This window comes from Rhinopithecus bieti, unplaced genomic scaffold (genome assembly GCF_001698545.2).
Source record: "Rhinopithecus bieti isolate Rb0 unplaced genomic scaffold, ASM169854v2 scaffold_7509, whole genome shotgun sequence".
Classification (NCBI taxonomy): Eukaryota; Metazoa; Chordata; class Mammalia; order Primates; family Cercopithecidae; genus Rhinopithecus; species Rhinopithecus bieti.
The window spans coordinates 2,455,044-2,473,555 of record NW_016805750.1 but is presented as its reverse complement, the minus strand read 5'-3'; the positions used below and the strand labels follow the sequence as shown (position 1 = coordinate 2,473,555).

The following is an 18,512-nucleotide window of genomic DNA, read 5'->3' as shown; positions in this document are numbered from 1 at the left end:
AGCAATATTGACAGCCAACAGTTCCATGAGCATCGTTGCATGGGGCACAGGGAGACAGAGTGACAGCGCGTTTCCAGCAGGGTAGAGATGGTGCAATGTGCTCCAGCCAAGGGGATAACCAAAAGCATGGCAGAGTTTTCGTATTGTTTTAATGTGATTTCACAATCCTAAGTTAATTTATTTTCTTATGCTAGAAAATAGTCCGGCACTGTCATATTCCAATATGTGCTCCAAAAAGCAGTCTGATAAAATTCATTAGAAAAGAATTCAATTCATCATATAAAACGCAGCTGTTTTATTCTAAGTAGTTCCCAATTCAGAAGACCAGGCAATTGTTCCTTTGAGTAACACCAAGGACAGCACTGGAGAGGAACCAAGGGGAGGGTCTCCTGGACTCTAGAACTCCATCTTGCTGCAGAAGCAAAAACTTACCTCATTTTGAGCCCTCTCAAGTACATGCAGACATCAATGAAAGCGGTTTTTGTTTTGTTTTTTTGTTTTTTGAAACAGGGTCTTGCTCTGTTGCCAAGGCTGGAATGCAGTGGTGCAATCCCACCTCACTACAGCCTCAAACTCCTGGGCTCAAGTGATCCTCCAACTGCAACCTCCCAGGTAGCTGGGGCTACAGGTATGCACCACCATGCACAGCTAATTTTTACATTTTCTGTAGAGACAGGGTCCCATTATGTTGCCCAGGCTAGTCTCAAACTCCTGGGCTGAAGCAATCCTCCCACCTCAGCATCCCAAAGCACTGGGATTACAGGTGTAAGCCACCAAGCCACCATGAACAGGGAATCTTTAACCAGTCAGAGGAAAAGACACTAAAGAGCAAAAGGAGATCATTGCTAGATTCCTTCCTTGGATAAACCTGTAAAACACTAGGTTTTAGCCAAAACCTCCCCATCTTTGCAGGCCCAGCTCAGTTCTGCCCTATTCCCCAGTCTCATTCCCTTCCCACTCATGTCTTGGGTAGCAATGCGGCTTGCATAGTTTAGCTCCATTTCCCCGAGCTGACGGCAAGCTCCTTTGAGGTGAGGGCTGAGTTCACCCTCAGTTTCTCCAGCCCTTCCCCATTCAGTGACTTCCAGCTCCCTGTACCAATCAGCATGCCAGGTTCTCAGTATTGCTCTTGTCTGGAGTTCACAGGAGTGGAGAACTCTTGCCCCATCAGAACCCAGGATTCACCTGGGTGCTTTAGCTCTGCCTTCTGGCAAGTGCCATCTTCCTCTTTGAGGAGCTGTTCCTTAGCTCTCTAGTTCTCACGAGCAAGTCACTGGAGAGGGTGCAATTCCCAGCTAATTAAAGGTCTTGAGATCCTCCCCTCCCATTGCATGTGGCCACAATTGGGTACCACGTAGGGCTTTCTCTGAATGCAATATGTAATAGATTCTTTTATTCATATTCACAAACAGAAATGAGCAAAGCTCTCTGAGAAGATGACGAAGAGAGCAGGAAGCTCTTGCAGTCACCTGGCTACCCCTATGCAGTCTGTCATTGCAATACTCTACAAGATCCATTAAGTGCTGTCTTATAAATGGAAGAACATGTAGAAATTTTAACTCACGTGAGATTTGTTTAACCAGCAGCCAAATGCTGAGAGCTGTCAATCTGAGGGTCCTGTGAGTCCTCGTAACTCCCTAGATGTACCCAGTGCTAAGTCCCTAAGAACAGAGTTCTTAGTTGCAGGAGCACAGCCAGGTGCCTCAGGCCACTCCTCACTTGTTCACTGTGCAGGTAACAGCTTGAGAAATTTGGCAGCAGAAGATCCTGCCTTTAACCAGCATTCAGAAATAAAAATTTCTGAAAAGTTAGCCCTGAATGCTGCTTGGGGATAAAGAAAGTCAACGTTGTAAGCACAGTGGCTTTGCCCAGCATGGAAGGTGTGTGGGGGGTGGGTGGTAGACACAGCTGAATTGTGGAGCTCAGCAGAACCTGCCTCAAGGACAGCCCTCAAATTTACCTAAGCCACCAGCCTTTGGGGGCACTGGGTTCCTGGTCTTCAAGCAGAAAAAAAAAACAAGCTTCAGTCAGCGCCCCAATAGCACTGAGATCCATTACAGCAACAATCGCCTGGTTAAAAGAACTAAAGGCCTAGATAGTCACTGCCCAGGGAAGCAGAAAGGTCTCTTTGGTTTCACCTTTATTTCATCACTCAACCAGTTGCAGTCATGAAGAAACCTTTGGATATAAGCATTCCACAGTTCTTTTGCTTTAGGAACCATGAATGTTGACTTAGGCTGTGTTTTGCCACATCTGACTCCAACACAACCCACTAGTTTCCAGGAGGGACTGGGGACAGGGTGTATATGGGTATATGGTGGGTGGTGAGGAGTGAAGAGGCCCAAGTGAGAAGATGATCAGATGATTGTATAGCTAATGAACTTTCCAGATTTTGTGACGATCCCCAGTACTGCCCACCTAGGAACTGGATGACTACTATGCCCGGCAGCCACACCTGTTGGATGTACCTAGGTGAAGGTCAGGTTCCCTCCCCACTGAGCCCCCACAGCCTGGGCACCAGCCCTTGGCTCACACCTGCTGCCAGGTAGCAGCCAGGGACAATTTTATGCAGCCTGCTCATTTCAAAGGAGTGTCGGCGACTGGGAGGGGAGGATCTCAAGACCTTTAATTAGCTGGGAATTGCACCCTCTCCAGTGGCTTGCTTGTGAGAACTAGAGAGCTAAGGAACAGCTCCTCAAAGAGGAAGATAGCACTTGCCAGAAGGCAGAGCTAAAGCACCCGGGTGAATCCTGGGTTCTGATAGGGCAAGAGTTCTCCATTCCTGTGAACTCCAGACAAGATCCAGCAGCAGGGGGGCACGCAGCCTCCACCACTGCAAACGCCCTGTGTGTGCCAAGGTAGCGGCCCTCTTTCCCTGGGGTTTAACTGTCCTGTCTGCAAACTCTTGTGTTATGAGGAAGGCAGGCTGGGCAGGACCTTTTGGCGGAGAAGGGAAGAGCCACACCTCCCTAAAGGAGGGGCTCCCACCTCTCTTCCTTCCCCTGCCCCTGCGGATCCCACCTCTCCTCTGTCCCTTGTCCCAGACATTCTAGTTTTTCAAGAGAACCTGAAAGCCTGGATTTGTAAATTTAAAAATCTTTCATTTTTAGACTGTGTGCAACCAATTAAAAGCAAAAGTGTAATATCACACAAGTCAAACAAAACACAACTGTGAACTGGCTCCAGCCATCAGGCCTCTCTTCAAGTTTTCATTGTTCTCATGGGCCGCTCAGAGGGCCCCCGAGCCCTCCATGCCCTGTGTCAGCTTTGCTCCCCGAAAGTGGACGTGCAGTGAGAAGACAGATGTTACACCCAGAGCTAACGTGTGGTCCCTGGACTGGCAGCACCGCTGTGACCCCGGAGCTGAAGGGCAGAAGAGAGGGTCCTCCCCAGAACTACTGAGTCAGAATCGCCACCACAGCAAGATCCATGGGGACCTGGTTGCACATGAGACTTTGAGAAACACTTATCTAAGAACAAGTAAGATAAAAGAGTCGAGCATGGTGAAACCCTCTCTCCTCTCCAGGACTTGGAAATGCCAAGATAACAGCATCTTCCCTCGTGTTTAATCTTTTCCACCCAACCTTACTAGGCTAGAAATAGTCACCATTCGGTCCTGGGAGAATCCTGGATTCTGATGGGGCATCCAGAGTGGAGGCAGCACTGTCACTGGGTTCCCAGCCTTGGTGTTACCGCTTCCACTGCCCACATGGGGAGTAAGAAGTGGATTTCCAGAATAATCCCTCTCTGGCTTCCATCACTGTAGGAGACTTTACAGCCACCAGGGATGACCCCAAGCCCACACCCCAGGTGAAGGTCAAGCAACCGGGACAATGCCACTCAGCTCAAATCACTAGGACAGGAAGCCCAGGAAAATTCCCTTCGGAGATCAGCCTTCTATGAAACTAGAAGTTGCATGCTGCTGACTCCAGACTCAGGAGAGGCAGACACAGCACACAGAGTCAAAGGGAAAAAGTTTCCTGGTGAGTCCTGCGGAACGATGGGGCTCATTCACTCCTTAGAAAAGTACCTCTCCGCGTCCACGGGGGCCTCAGGATGATGGTGGAAATGCCTGCTGCCATCTCAGCTTTACTTCCCCGACTCTCCCCAGATCCCCAGGCCTCGTCAGCAGAGACACATCTATCGATAATTACAGAATACACAGCTTTGGGGGGCATTTCCCTTCCATTCACGACGTTTAGTGGTGTCAGTCTGAGCATAAATACAATTAGATTTGAGAGTTCTATTACAAAAGCCAATAAAGCGGGCCTCAGTAGAGATTCTAAAATTACTTAACTTTTCTTTAGAAAAATATTAAAACAGTATTATCCCATCAATGAGAAGAAAAGACAGGAAGATAATAAAGTTATGTTAAACCTCCCTGTATTTACTCATGTGTGAAACAGTTATGTCTGGTCACATAATTGCAATGGTTCTGAGAAATATTTCATATTTTATAATGAACATTAAAAGAGTTTGTGGATCATTACTTTATATGAGTTCCAAAGTTATTACATAAAACCCAATAGGAATGGTTATAAATTATTGGATCCTCCGGCCTGGCCTTGGTAAACATAACATGAAGACTGAGACATTTCAGCAGACAAAATTCATGAGAAGAGGTAAAATTCTTCCTGCATTTTAAGGAGAAAAGAAGACCAGAGTACTTGTAACCAGCTCTTAGCATTTTTGTTTCTGTTTCAAAGAAATGCTATTGAACCACTTGCTTAAGCCACACACACACAAAGCTTCTGTTAGAACAAAAGAGAATTTCCTTTAGACACTGCCCTCATCTCCCCATTTTTCATCATCCTATCGGTGGCCTTAAGGTCACTGCCAAATTCTTGAATTTTTCAACACAGCGTGGGTTGAAAATGCAGTACTTAGCAGGCTCATATGATACCCAACAATTCTTTATTTTCAAAAGGAGATCCTCTCTTTGAAATCTGAAAATACGGCATCTTTACAGAAACTGGAGAGTTGATAACATTCTGAGGAAGTTTTCTTTTTGGGTCTGCAGAATAGGTTTGCAGACAGCATTTTAATTACAAACTCTCATTTGTGAACCACAGTTAAGCGTGAAATGGGTGCTATTCAATTTCCTCGTGCTTATTCTCTTTTTTAAGAAAAATAAATCACAGCATTATATTTTGTTCTGAAAAATTACACCTGGAGCTTCCCTTCCTCCCTCACCCTTGTTTTCTGCAAGGTGAAAGAGTTAAGTATCAGAAGAATAGCAGCTGGGTAAACAAAGTTAAGGACCAGAGAAGTAACGTCAAATCTTCTTGTCAGCATCCGAGAGGCGCAGTGCCTAACTGGGCCTTTGGAGATGCTGAAAACGGGGGCGCTTTCTGATAAAACACACAGGCGACATTTGCTACCTGGTTCTAGGAACTACAGGCACCTCCCTCGCCTTTGTTCAAAGCAGCCGCGCTTCCGGTACCTGTGGAGTGAAGGTGGGCGCCCACCCTCCAGGACCCCACCTGACCCCTGTGAGGCTCCCCTACCTGCCAACTCCCTACCGTATCCCGGGTTCTCCCCTTTATGTGGCGCAGCTGTTGGTGAGGCTTTCTCAGCAAACAGATGTCTTTTGGAGAATTTAAAGCTCTGAGTTGGAGGCCAGATTCTGACTGTACTTTGAATTATGTCTGCCTCGATCATTATGCAGTCATTCACATATATTTTAGACATCAATATTGTCTTGAAATATTCTCGAGTTCTCAATGCTATTTATATGCTTCCATTCTCTCCTTTGCTTCTGCTCTGACAGTATGCTCCAACGTCCCAGAGTCACTGACGACTTGCAGATCATTTTAACACACATTTTCATTGGGGAGGGCTTTGCTATTTTATTTAAAATGATTTCTCGCTAAATTGAGCAGAGATTGACATTCTTGGGACCACAATCAACCTTGGTAATCTGTTTGGGTGGAGGATTTACCCAGTTCAGTATTTTTTTAAGACGAAACAGTGTCTTGTGTTGCCTCTCTCTACGGACAGCAAGTTTTTACCAATGACAAAAGAAAGAGTCTAAGGATGCCAATTTACAATGTGGGAGGAAAGAATCTCTCCTTGCTTATTTACAGAAATGTTCATCGGCTAAAACATGAGATTCTGACATAACGTAAGCCCATAGGTAAAAGAAAAGCAAACTCAAACTGTGAAAAAAAAAAAAAAAACCCACATATTTTCAGGACTTAAAGAGTAACAAGAAGAAGAGAGAAATCTTAGGGGCTCTTTCAGCACATCTAGTTCTAGGCCAAGTTTGGGATAACTGTCATGGCCCCTCAGAGCTTCATACGGTCACCAAGACAGCCAGTTTGATTCAATGACTATGTTCTTACTTTCAGATGGGGTCAGGGCTCTCACCACTACCACTCATCTATTGATCATTTTGTCCTTGTTTGTAGATCATCCCTTTGAAGTATTTTCGCAATGGCCTCTAGGTGCCGCTAACACTGCATCGCTTCAGCCTTTCTGCACAATGAAAACATTAATTTGCTATGAGATAATTTTTGACGTAAATGTAAAATGGTGCCCATTCGAACTCAGTAATGAAGCATGGTGCATTTCTGCAGCTCCTAATTTGACTAGTTAAATGACTCCATTACGTGTCTAACAGACAGAAGCAAATAATTTCTGGTCAGTTGATGTTCACTTACCCGTATCATTTTGCCCTGAAAATAAAGTCTCCAATCTACAATTCCTTTGTCTTAGTTTTTTTGTTGTTGTTAGTTAAGATTATCAAAGCAAATATACTTAAATATTTCAGATTAAACCAGTATAAACTAACAATTAAAACATCAGAGAGGATGGGCAAATCAAATATGTGTAATAGGAGAGGTGGAAAACCAGTCAGCCCTTTCTAAATTAATTACTCCAACTTTGCCCCTGTCACTAGGTCCTAGGGGTTAGGATGACTCTCAGGCTTCAAAAGCACAAGTGTGTATCTTTCAAGTCGATTGTTTTCCTGTGACCCCAAAGGGGCTACTGGTTGTTCCTGTGTCTTTTTCACTTTGCCACAAAACTTTGAGGATGTTTGGAAAATCAGTAGCAGGATGCATCTCACAACAGCAAAAAAAAAAAAAAAAAAAAAAAAAAAAAAATACGCTTTTAAAAAAAATAAAAGGTGAAAAAATTTTTCCCAAAGGGGAAAAAATGGTTAATATTGAATCTTAATGTTCTTCATCTAAATGCTTTTTTCTTCCTGCTAAAAACAAGTTTAGAATTAAAGCGTATCAGTTTACACATATTGCATGCATATTAGTGAGACACAGCTGTGTATGTCCCCCTCTTAAGAGCCATATGATTAAGTTATGGGATATCATATAATCCAAACGCTGTTTCTATTGGTCACCTTTCACAGACAAAAGCTTTTTAGTTTTAGGTCTATTAAATGACAGAATGTCCGATTCTGGAAATGTGCAAGTAATTATTATGAAGCACCTGTGACTCTTACTTTTTGCTCACCAAGTCCATCTATAAATTGCTTCTGGAACATTGCTCAGAGGCTGACAGAGGACTGTCCTCCCTGTCTGGGGCAGCTGTCAGGCATACAGTGAGGTGGCTCAAGCCCCAGGGTTGATTCTGGTTAACTATGGAATCAGGACCCCAGCCGTCCTACCCCATTGCTCTGAAGTGAAGGGACCACAGACTCTTTCAGTGGAGAAACAGTGGTCTGTGGTGAAGAAGAAACCCCTGAAGTTCAGAGGGAACCCTGGGCCCACCCATTTATCATCAGCACTTCTGGATGGTATTACGAACTAGGTCTGCACCAGGCAATTGGTTTTCAAAAACATGTGAACTGAAGAAACCAGTATAAACGATCTTTATTTTTCCCCAAAGTGACTATTTGACCCAATCAAAAACACTTTTTAAAAACTGACTCGAGTGTGTCTGTTTACTACCTTTATTGAGCTTTTAAAATTTCAAATCCTTGTTTGTGGGCAAATTTCAGGCACTTCTATGTTAGGGACGAGGGACAGGGAACAGCACAGGCTGCTTGCCTTTTGATGTGAAACAATGTCAAAAGGACTATCTATGATTCATACTCTGTGGAAACGTTGGCTGATGTCGCTTCTGCCACTTGATCCGGGGAAGTTGCTCTCCTGCAGAAGACCAGTAGCTGGTGCTGGAAGGGTGGGGGCTCACACCTCTGCCTCTCCTGCCCAGGGACCCTGAGATAGCCATCGAGGCCAGGCTCCTTGGTGTGATGTAGGTCGAGTGCCTGTGGGTTTGCAGAAAGGATTTGGCCTTTTGATTTGGTGTAGAATTTACAACCTGAGAGTGATGTCTCAGCACGCAGATCTGGGTTGTACTGGAAAGGAAATGAGGTCAAAGTGAGAGGAACAGTGATCTGAGGAGGCTTCCACGCGGCTGCAGGTCAGGGACTCCAAAGTTACTTCTTGTGGGCCCAGCCCCTTGACAGGGACACCTGCAGCTAAGAGCATCTGAAAACCCGTGCATGTGCACCTTCTGCACAGGGCAGCCCTTTTCAGTCTGTGTCCTGGGAACACAGGAAGAAAAGGAAGCAAATTACATTTGAGGATGAGCCCACAGTGCAGCCTGAAGGGAAGCGAGTCATAGGAGAATTGATGCATCCCTCAGGTGCGAGGAAAATTGGAAGCACAGAGCAGAAGAAAAGTGAAGGCGAACTTCCCAGCTGAAGCTGACTTCAGATGAGAGATTTCCAAAGCGACACATGGTAAACTTTACAACTCCCTAAAACCCGGAGAGGGGGCCAGGTCCCTCTTGTACCGGTTGTCAAGGAAGCCTCAAGACTTCATGCTGCTTGCCGTAGAACAGCCGGGGACATCCAAAACAGTTTCACTAGCAAAGGGTCAGCACTCCCTGCTCCAAATTAAAAGTTGGTGATGCTATCAACCCTTTGGAAAGGAAATACCACTTCCAAATTGGGGTCTTAGCAAGCAGTTGCTGGAACTGGGTTTATAATGCTTTTTTAAAAAAACACAAGGAGGCATACATAGAACATAGTTGATTGGAAGAAGGGATGACGACTTCTAGAGAAAATGAAAAATAAATTATTTGCTTTCATGTCCATAAAGGGAAGACGAAAGCAGATGCCAGCAACAGACAAGCATTTCCCAAGGAGAGGAAAATATTTCCGAAGGAAATCAGCCCAGTAGCAGAACAGGTGAGAAAGAAATTAGAGTGTCTGAGGACTGATAACTCCGGGAGCAGATGGGAACCATCTTAGAATTTGTGCAAGAGAAGGCAAGGAAACAGGGGAACGATTAGCAAATACCTTTTTAAAACACCCAGGGAAACGGGAGAAGCACCAGTGGCCAAGAGCCCTTATGCAACACCTATATTTAATAACGACTCTAAGGGAGATCAAAGAAATTAAACACCAGTAAGCTTGACTTGAGCAGTGGGGAAGATATTGGAAACACTAATCAGGGACAAAATAGGGAAAGTTATGATTTAATTAAAGATATTCAGCATGGATTCACAAAAGGGAGATCATACGTAACAAAACTAATAGAATATTTTGAAAAAGTAACAAAAAGGAATTCAAGAGGGAAACCAGGGGTATAATTTACTGGGACTTTAAGAAAGCTTTTGTGCACTGACTCACAAAGGACTAATCTCCAGCGGTGGGGAGTTTGGGTGTGAGTGTGGTGGGGGGTGGAGAATGAATGAAGAATTGTCTGGACCAAGGGTACTTGTGAGCATTACTATGAAGAGATTAGGATAAAAAAAGGAGACTGACTGCTGGAATTTCCCGAGATCTGAGTTTTTTTAATTAATTTTTTAAAACACAGAACATCAATAGCCTTGCTTCAGAAATGCGCCCAAACGTGGTGGAATTCTCCTGCAGGTGTAACGTTGGAGGGCAGGTGCCAGTTAATACAACAAGGACAATAACGTTGGAAAGGATTTATTGAAATCTGATGAATATATGACCATCCCTCAAATACTATGAGACTGTGACCAAAGGGGGGCAGAGCCACTAATTACCATTTGAATAATTAACACAAATAGAGATGGAGAAAATGTCTAGAAGGAGCTAAAGCACTGTGGTCTGGACAGTGCATGATCAACAGCTGTGCCCACTGATCGGCAAAGTCACACTTCCACACATATGCACCGACAGCATCACACAGAAGCACGCACACACCTGCACACATTCACACATTTCGTAGGGACATTCACGAGCACACCTTCACGCCTTGCAAAGATGCACTCTTGCCTAAACACACATTGTGTACATTCATGCTCCTAGACATAGTCGTGTACACAGTCGTGAACATGTGTGTGCAGGCTCACGCTTCTTTCCCCAGAGGCTGCTATGCTGTGCTTAAGTGGAAATGATGGATGTAAAGGGTAAGAGAACATACTATCTTCCACCAGGATAGTAGGGGAGGCACATGACAGAGGGAAAGGCCCCCTTAGTCACATTACAGTAATAATAGATGCTACAGGGATGAAAGAAGAGGCAGAGGGGAGAGGAATCGTGAGACACAAAAAGACCTTTGTTGCTACAAGCTAAACCAGAGCTGAATACCTTCTCTGAAAAAATAATGGCGGAAATCCCCAAAGGGGCCCAACTCTTGCACTGGGAGACAGAGTTATAGATGCAGTAGCAGGAGGCTGGAGAAGACAGTGACTAGATCTGAGACCTGCTGTCCTCAGGGCTCCAACTCAAAGCTGACCCAGCAAGAAGCCAGACCGGGCAACGGCATGGAGAACTTTCCCAAAATGCAGGCGTGTTGTTCGCCAAACGAATGTTTCTTCATTCTTGGTGAATGTCTAGGTCAGAATAATGACCAAAAGCATCAGAACATATGTGTCTAGGTGGGAAGCTCCCTGCTGCAGGGTGGCGCCGCCCGCTAAGTAGGCTTCAATCACTAGCAGACGGCCTTCATCTGTGGGGCTTCTCACTCAAATCCCTTTGCCACTTATAAAGTTATGACAAACCTATGGAGAAGATATGGATATAGACACAGATCCTAACATGCGAGTATTAGAATAATTTGAACTTCATTTACCTTTTACATCATTCATTAATATTAAAATGTGACTTCAACAGTTTCCATATTTAAAAGGTCATTGAGGATGAAAAGTTGCAAAATGAAGGATACATGTCCTCATTAATAATAACAGGAGTGTCCTATAATAGTCATATCCTGTGATACTAAAGCTCCAAGGCACTGCTTCTCCCCCCAAAAAAATTTTTTTAAAGAAATGTCCACTATAAGCTTTCTCTCCACTTTAACTCTGGAGATGTACATACCTTAAACCAATAGTTATGAACTCATACTTAGAGATTACAAACTAAGAATGAAAGGAAGAAGGAAATTTTCTTAAAAAAAATATATATATATATAGAGAGAGAGAGAGAGAGAGAGACAGCTAAGCATAGCAGATCAAAATGCACCCCACTCTGTTTTGACTGCAGATCCCTCTTCCAACATCTCCCAGAAACAACTGAAGTGGACAAGCACTTCTTGAACAAGTAAAACTAAACCACAGAGCTCACTTGGTATCTGTGGCTCCACTGCCATTTCAAACACTTGTCTCTGAAGCTCTCACCTTCGGACAGATGACATTTACAACACATGTAACAGAGATCGAAATGTGAAATCAATAACAAAAAGTGTTTGCCTTTCAGTTTGGTTCATTCTATCATTTCCCCCGATTTTTTATTCAAATTGAATTTGGAAATTTCTACTTTGCTTTCTAAAGCAAAGAAAATTTTTCCAATATCTTGGAGTTCACTCAAGCATGGCCTAAAGCAATATTCACTAAGAAGAGCAAGGGGTTAACTGGGGGAGATTTAAGCGCCCCCCTCCCAACCCAACTCCCAATCTTCCACCCAAAGCTACCCTAAGTAAACATACAATCTACATGAAAACTCACCTCCCACCTCCCTGCTTCCACACAGGTTGGTACCCCAAGACCCCCCCTCCAGAGATTGCTTTGCGATAGCTGGCAGAACCCCAGAGTAGAATAAGGCTTTTTGAAGCAAAACGAAGGGTTAAAAAGTACCTGTCCGGAATGTGTCTTGAAATCAGTCATTGAGAATCATCTGTCAGCAAGACAAAATTAATTACTACATGTAAAATGAAGAAATCAATGTAAATTAAACACTATATAAATGGTATAAAAGTTTAGGACGAGTTGATTGTTAAATAATTACTGATACTTGTATAAATTTTCCACCAAGCCCCAGCAGGGACCTGACGTCATGGGACTCTTTCCAAATCTTCCCAATTCGAGTGTGGGTCTTGGAGTATTTCTCCCACATCCACCTCCAATTAGGTTTGGAGGTTTAAGTAACACCCCAGCAAATTCAGTAACTTGCAAAGTTCAGTGACATTTTAGCACAGTTTACAGCAGCCAAGGCTGGGATGGAGGACACAGCCCCAGTGGAAAGGTTAGATTCATGAACCCAGCAGGAGAAGAAGCACCGGCCCCTCAACCACAGGATCCCCAATAACTTGGGAAAGGATGCTACCCAGTGAAATATTTTATTAATTTATGCAAATCTGGTTTTACTTATGAAATCCAATCAGTCGTTATAAATACTTAAAGAAAGGTCATAACTTAAGATATGACTTTTGAACAATGTTTTTAAGGCCCAGCTCCATGGCTTTTGGTGTTGACATAAAAGGGTAAGAGAAAGCCCCAGTGCTGAGGCCAGTGTCAGACACAGACCTCAGTTGTGTCCCTTAGGGAGCTGGGCTCTCACCCCCCACACAGCCTGTTTCACTCAGGTGCTCAGGACAAAGAGATCCAAGTCTACTGATATTTGATCCACTCAAAGAAAGCACTGACTGACTCATCCATCTCATCCTCAGACAAAGCCTTTGTATTATCTCCTGAAACCCATCTGGACAACGGTCTGCAGCACAAGTCTCTCCTTTCTCAGTGGGATCTAATCTGTTGCTAGAGTCTAGGACTTCCTGCAGGCACTTCTGGTGATCAAAATTTCCTTCTGAAACTTTAGCCTCCTCTCCGTAATGAGAGCCCGAGGCTCAGCTCACGCCTTGAGTTTTCTCTAGTCTCTCTGACCTTCTACCTTCTAATCAGCCGACACATTTCAGTCTCCTCTGAAGCTTTTGAGGTCCATTCCTCCTTCAATTTGCGGGTCCTGGCAGTGACTTTATCACTGGGGCTTAACCTGGAAGGCAAATGCCATCAGCAGTCCACCAGAGATGGAGGACAGACTGACAACCCCCAGGGAAGGATTGACTAGAAGAACTTTCCTGCAACAAGACCCCCCAACTCCATGGTTGAAATGGGCCCCAAGTGTCCTCCAAGTGTACTTTGCAACAACGAATATACAGAAATAAAAGATTTCCAATATACAATTTGTAAAATTAAGGAGCTGAAGATTACTTAGGAAAGGGCGATTTGCAATGCAAACGAACTTTCTGATTTATAGAGTCACCACGGGGTTCCTTACATGAGTCAATCTAAAATAGGATTCAGCTCACAATGCATCTAAAATAGGATTCAGCTGCCAAAATCCAACACCCATGCCATATCAGCAACGGCCCCCATCAACATTGCTATTGCAGAGGGAGGTGGCCCTGCAAACTTTGCTGTACTTTTTTCTCAAAAGGTTTTCCTGCAAGTGCATTGCCAATCTCATTAAACAGACTTTCCTTTGGCTTGTACTATTATCCTTGGCTTTGCAATCAGGGTCACTTTTCCATCCACAACCAACTCCTCAAACACCTTCGAAGACTTGCTCCACTTTACTGCCATCCTCTAGGTCTCCTCATCTTGGGACAGGCATTACATCTCGGCCAAGAGAAGCCACCTAATTCCTGTCTTGGATTTGAGATTTGGCGGGAAGTAACTTCCCATTGAGGAGTAAATCTGAGGCTTAAAATTAAGTGAAAGAGGATATCAATATTCCATTGCTTTGATGCAGTAATTCCATTTCTGGTGGTCTTCCCCAGAGAAATACTCTAAAGCACGAAGGTGAAGGGGGAATAAGAGGAGCTGCCTTTATGTTCAAAGACATTCCCTGTATTATATTTGTAATATTTTTAAAAATTGGAAACAGTCGACATATTCAACAATAGGGCAAGTAACTATATAATGATATTTTAGTGCAGCCATACATTTATACACATGTCTTAATAACACGAGAAAAAATTTCATACTGCACATATATATTATATGTATATGACATGCAGAAATCATATAACAGTAAGATTATAATTCCATAAAAGCTAGGCACAGGAAGAAAGCTGAAAGGAGATAAACTAAAACTGGTACTCTTCATGCAGTAAGCAATGTTTGGGAGTTTTTTCTCCTATTTTTTAAATAATCAGAACAGAAAAAAAAGTAGAATTTGCTTTTCTTTCAAGAAAACACAGGTTGATTTCTTTTTTGAAAACAAAACAGATTGGGTTAAATGTAGTGAATTAAAAGTAAGCTTCAATTAACTTCCATTTTTTTGTGAAAAAGCAAACTTTCTATTAATGCTAAAGATTTTATCTCACTAACATGGTAAAATGTTTTATTTAAATATTTTGTACTTGAAACATCATAAGGTCTTACTGCTGATCCAGAGATAACTACGCCATACTGAAGCTGAACTAGAGACTTACGCAGGTGGGAATGTGTACAGCTGCGTAGGGTTGTCATGTGTCCACAACATTCTGCGTCTATGTCCCAGATAGGGCCCTCATACCAAACCAGGATGTGCCCCAGGAGACATGCTCCTCAACAGCAGGGAGTGAATGACGGCATTCTGCTGCTGACACAAGGCTGTAGCCCAGGGTCTGGTATAAGACAACATCTTAGTAAATGCTGCATAAGAAATGAGTGTCCTTTCAACGTGCCTCTGATCTCTGTGAAACTGTAAGCTTGCCTGGAATGACGGCCACTGCTACCATTTCTTCATGTTCCTATATGGATTGCCTGTGCCTGCACAGAAGGATATTCAGGAGCTACCAGTACAAACACCAGGTCAGCAAACCTCCCTGCCATGCAGGCTGGTAGGACGGTGCAGTGGGAAGCCCAGAGGATCTTGGGCCTGACTCTTCCAAGGCACAATCTTACGATACCTCAATTTGCCAGTCCTTAGAACTGGGGACAAAATCTTCCCCAGAGATTTTGGTGTGCTGAGTCAGAAGTAAAGAAATAAGTTTTCTCTCAAAGGCTGAAACAGTGCTGATTGCCAAACAGGGGAGGAAAATCTGGTTTTAGTTATTTAAGATGTTATTTTACTTCTACTTTTGGCTATAGTAAAAGAGCTTGTAACAAATCAACTGTCTTATTGAGCACAACTAGAAAAGCTGCATGAAAAAAATAGTGGTGTGTATATGTGTGTATATAAACAACTTATTTTTCTTGAGACAGTGTCTCACTCTGTTGCCCAGGCTGGAATGCAATGGCATGATCTTGGCTCACTGCAACCTCTGCCTCCTGGATTCAAGCGATCCTTCCACCTCAGCCTCCCGAGTAGCTGGGACTACAGGCATGTGCCACCACGCCCAGCTAATTTTTGTATTTTTTGGTAGGGATGGGGTTTTCACCATATTAGCCAGGCTGGTCTCAAACTCCTGACATCAGGTGATCTGCCCGCCTCGGCCTCCCAAAGTGCTAGAATTACAGGCGTGAGCTGCAGCACCTGGCCAGTATGTGTGTATATAAATAATTTCAAGGTGTAATAGAGTTATCAAAGGAGCCAGGACTTGACAGGTCAAGATTCTAAAAATGAAGGAGCACAGAATGCTGGGCTTGCTTTTGACTTTGCTTCTCCCCTTGAGATAGCTGTGAACTTACAAATGGCAGCCAATGAGATGCTAAGAAGCAAATCAGAGACATCCATAGTCCAAGGGACCAAGAAGATAAACACCAGAATCTAGGGCTTGGTAAGGCAAAAGTTTCCTGATAAGCACCCCGCACATTTATTTGTTACCCCTAAAGGGGCACAGTTAGGAGTAAGAATAGGTAAGAAATAAACCCTTAAAATCTGCTCAATTTCTGATTGACTTAAGGTGATCTTCTCCAAGCCTAATGGCCTGCTGGAAACAAAAGTAAATCCTCCCTAGAGGAAGGTAACACCATCCAGAGCTGTGCTGTCCAACAGGGTAACTGATGGCCACATGTGGCTACTGGGCACTTGGGATGGGGCTTTGTCAGAATTGAGAATTGCTATGAGGGTAAAACACTCACTGGATTTCTAAGACTTTGCACAAAAAAGACATGTAAAATGTCCCATTAATACTCTTTATATTGGTTACCTGTTCAAATGATAACACTTTGCATATACCTGGTTAAATACAACAAAATACATTCTTAAAAATAGCTAACTATGTATTCATGCTTATTTAATATCGCTACTACAAAATTTAAATGGCATGGGTGGTTCACATCACATTCCTGTTTGGCAGTTCTCATATAGAGCCAAAATGCATCTCTAAAATTTGTATATGCCATGTCTGACATTTGATAAAAATTACCAGGTACACCAGGAAATAAGAGCAAATCAGTGAAAACAAAGACAGAAAATCAGGCAACAGCTGATGTAATCAGGCCCACAGAAGATCCAAATATTGAGTTCTAGAGTTACAGACTTTAGAAGAACTATACCTGATATATTTAAGAAAATAGATGGCAAGATAAAGAGTTTAGGCAGAAAATGGGAATCACCAAAAGAAATCAACTGGAAATTGTGAGACTAAGAGTACAACATCTGAAATTAAGAGCTAGTTTGGAAACACTTCAAGAAAGAGTTACCTGGAAGAAGATTCCATTTGCTTAATACACCAATGTGTCCTGTTCTTGACTGCAAAGATATATAAAGTTTTGCTCTTGTGCTAATCTGGCCCATGAGTGCCTTACAATCCCCTCAGAAGCCCAGACAAATTCTCCCCAGTGAGTCAGAAGACTAAACAGTTGATATGGTTTCAGTCTCTGTCTCCACCCCAAATCTGATGTAGAGAGTTGTAAAATGTTGGAGGTGGGGCCTGGTGGGAAGTGACTGGATCATCGGGGAAGATTTCTCATGAACGATTTTTAACACTACCAGCCTTGGTAATGTTTTTGTGATAGTGAGAAAGTTCTCCTGAGATCTGGTTGTTTAAAAGTGCATAGCGGCCGGGCGCGGTGGCTCAAGCCTGTAATCCCAGCACTTTGGGAGGCCGAGACGGGCGGATCACGAGGTCAGGAGATCGAGACCATCCTGGCTAACACGGTGAAACCCCGTCTCTACTAAAATACAAAAAAAAAACTAGCCGGGCGAAGTGGTGGGCGCCTGTAGTCCCAGCTACTCGGGAGGCTGAGGCAGGAGAATGGTGTAAACCCGGGAGGCGGAGCTTGCAGTGAGCTGAGATCCGGCCACTGCACTCCAGCCCCGGCGACAGAGTGAGACTCTGCCTCAAAAAAAAAAAAAAAAAAAAAAAAGTGCATAGCACTTCCCCTCTCTCATGCTTCCTCCTGCTCTCGGCCATGTGAAGTACAGGCTCCCACTCCACCCCCCACCATGACTGTGAGTTTCCTGAGGCCTCCCCAGAAGCTGAGCAGATGCAGCATCTTGCTTCCTGTACCGCCTGCAGAACTGTGAGTCAGTATAACCTCTTTTCATTATAAATTACCCAGTCTCAGGTAATAGCAAATCTAGAACAGACTAATACAGCAGTGTGAGATGTTAAGACCCTAAAAGTCCTCAAGACCGATAGAAGAGACATGCTAAAATGGAACAGAGGTCTGGGTTGAGAAAGACCAGCCACCCTGGCCTGGCTTTCTGGCCTTTCATCAAGTTTGACCTTAGTGTTTCCCAGAGATCAGAAGCAGTGTCAACACAACAGACCTGGAGTTGATACCAGGTTGTCTGATGCAGACTGGAACATTCAGGAAAGACTTTTCAGGGCTTGCATGGACTACTTCTAGGTGATGCATGAGTAAGCCACAAGGATGTTTAGGTTGTGCTGTGATGTCCCAAACATCCAACAGCAGAGCAAAAGACAAAGTACAGAGGCAATCTATTTGTCTACATAACACCAGCCTTGCAAAAAACCCTCAAAATACCTTGCTGCCTTTGTCTATCTCTTGCTATAAAAAAAAAAGACAGTTTTTCTCAGAAAAGCAAGGTGAGAAGCAACTAGCTCAATCAATTTTTATGTACCAGAAGGGCTATTGTAAGTGCAAAACTAATAAACTCTGCTCTCACCAAGTATCTCAAAAGAGAAAAAAAGGAATGATGCTCTAGAAAAAGATTTGAGTTTGGATTGGAAGAAGAGCTGTGTGATCATCAAGGGTAGAAGGATATTAAAATTTGTGCTTTTGTTACTCTTTAGATGGAAACTCCAAAAGTCTGACCACAAAGTGTAAAGGACGAATGCTTGCTTTATCCAAATTGAAAAGGACTGGACAAGAAGTGTCCTCAACCTCATGCCAAGACCCAATTTGAGGCTATAGAAGGATTGAATTTGAAAAGGCAGAGAGTTGCAAAATAGAGGAGTTCTTTGGAAAGAGTTGGTGGGTGTGATGTTATTACCAGCCCTCCTTCCATGGGGGATGGA

General features: G+C 43.6%; 1 protein-coding gene across 5 annotated transcripts in view; it reads right to left on the bottom strand.

Moving 5' to 3' along the window:
* The window catches only part of ZNF536 (zinc finger protein 536), a 490,720-nt gene that overhangs the window by 55,984 nt on the left and 416,224 nt on the right, over window positions 1-18,512 (bottom strand). Inside the window, exons 7-8 of one of the 5 annotated variants that reach the window (XM_017873604.1) lie at window positions 12,013-12,052; window positions 7,920-8,317 (exon numbers count right to left, since the gene is read on the bottom strand). The exons of the other annotated variants lie outside the window; for them this stretch is intronic. Coding sequence (XP_017729093.1) covers window positions 12,039-12,052 — 14 coding nt within the window. The 3' untranslated portion in view covers window positions 7,920-8,317; window positions 12,013-12,038. Of the gene's footprint in view, window positions 1-7,919; window positions 8,318-12,012; window positions 12,053-18,512 lie in introns of those variants that run through there. 5 annotated transcript variants of the gene reach the window in all.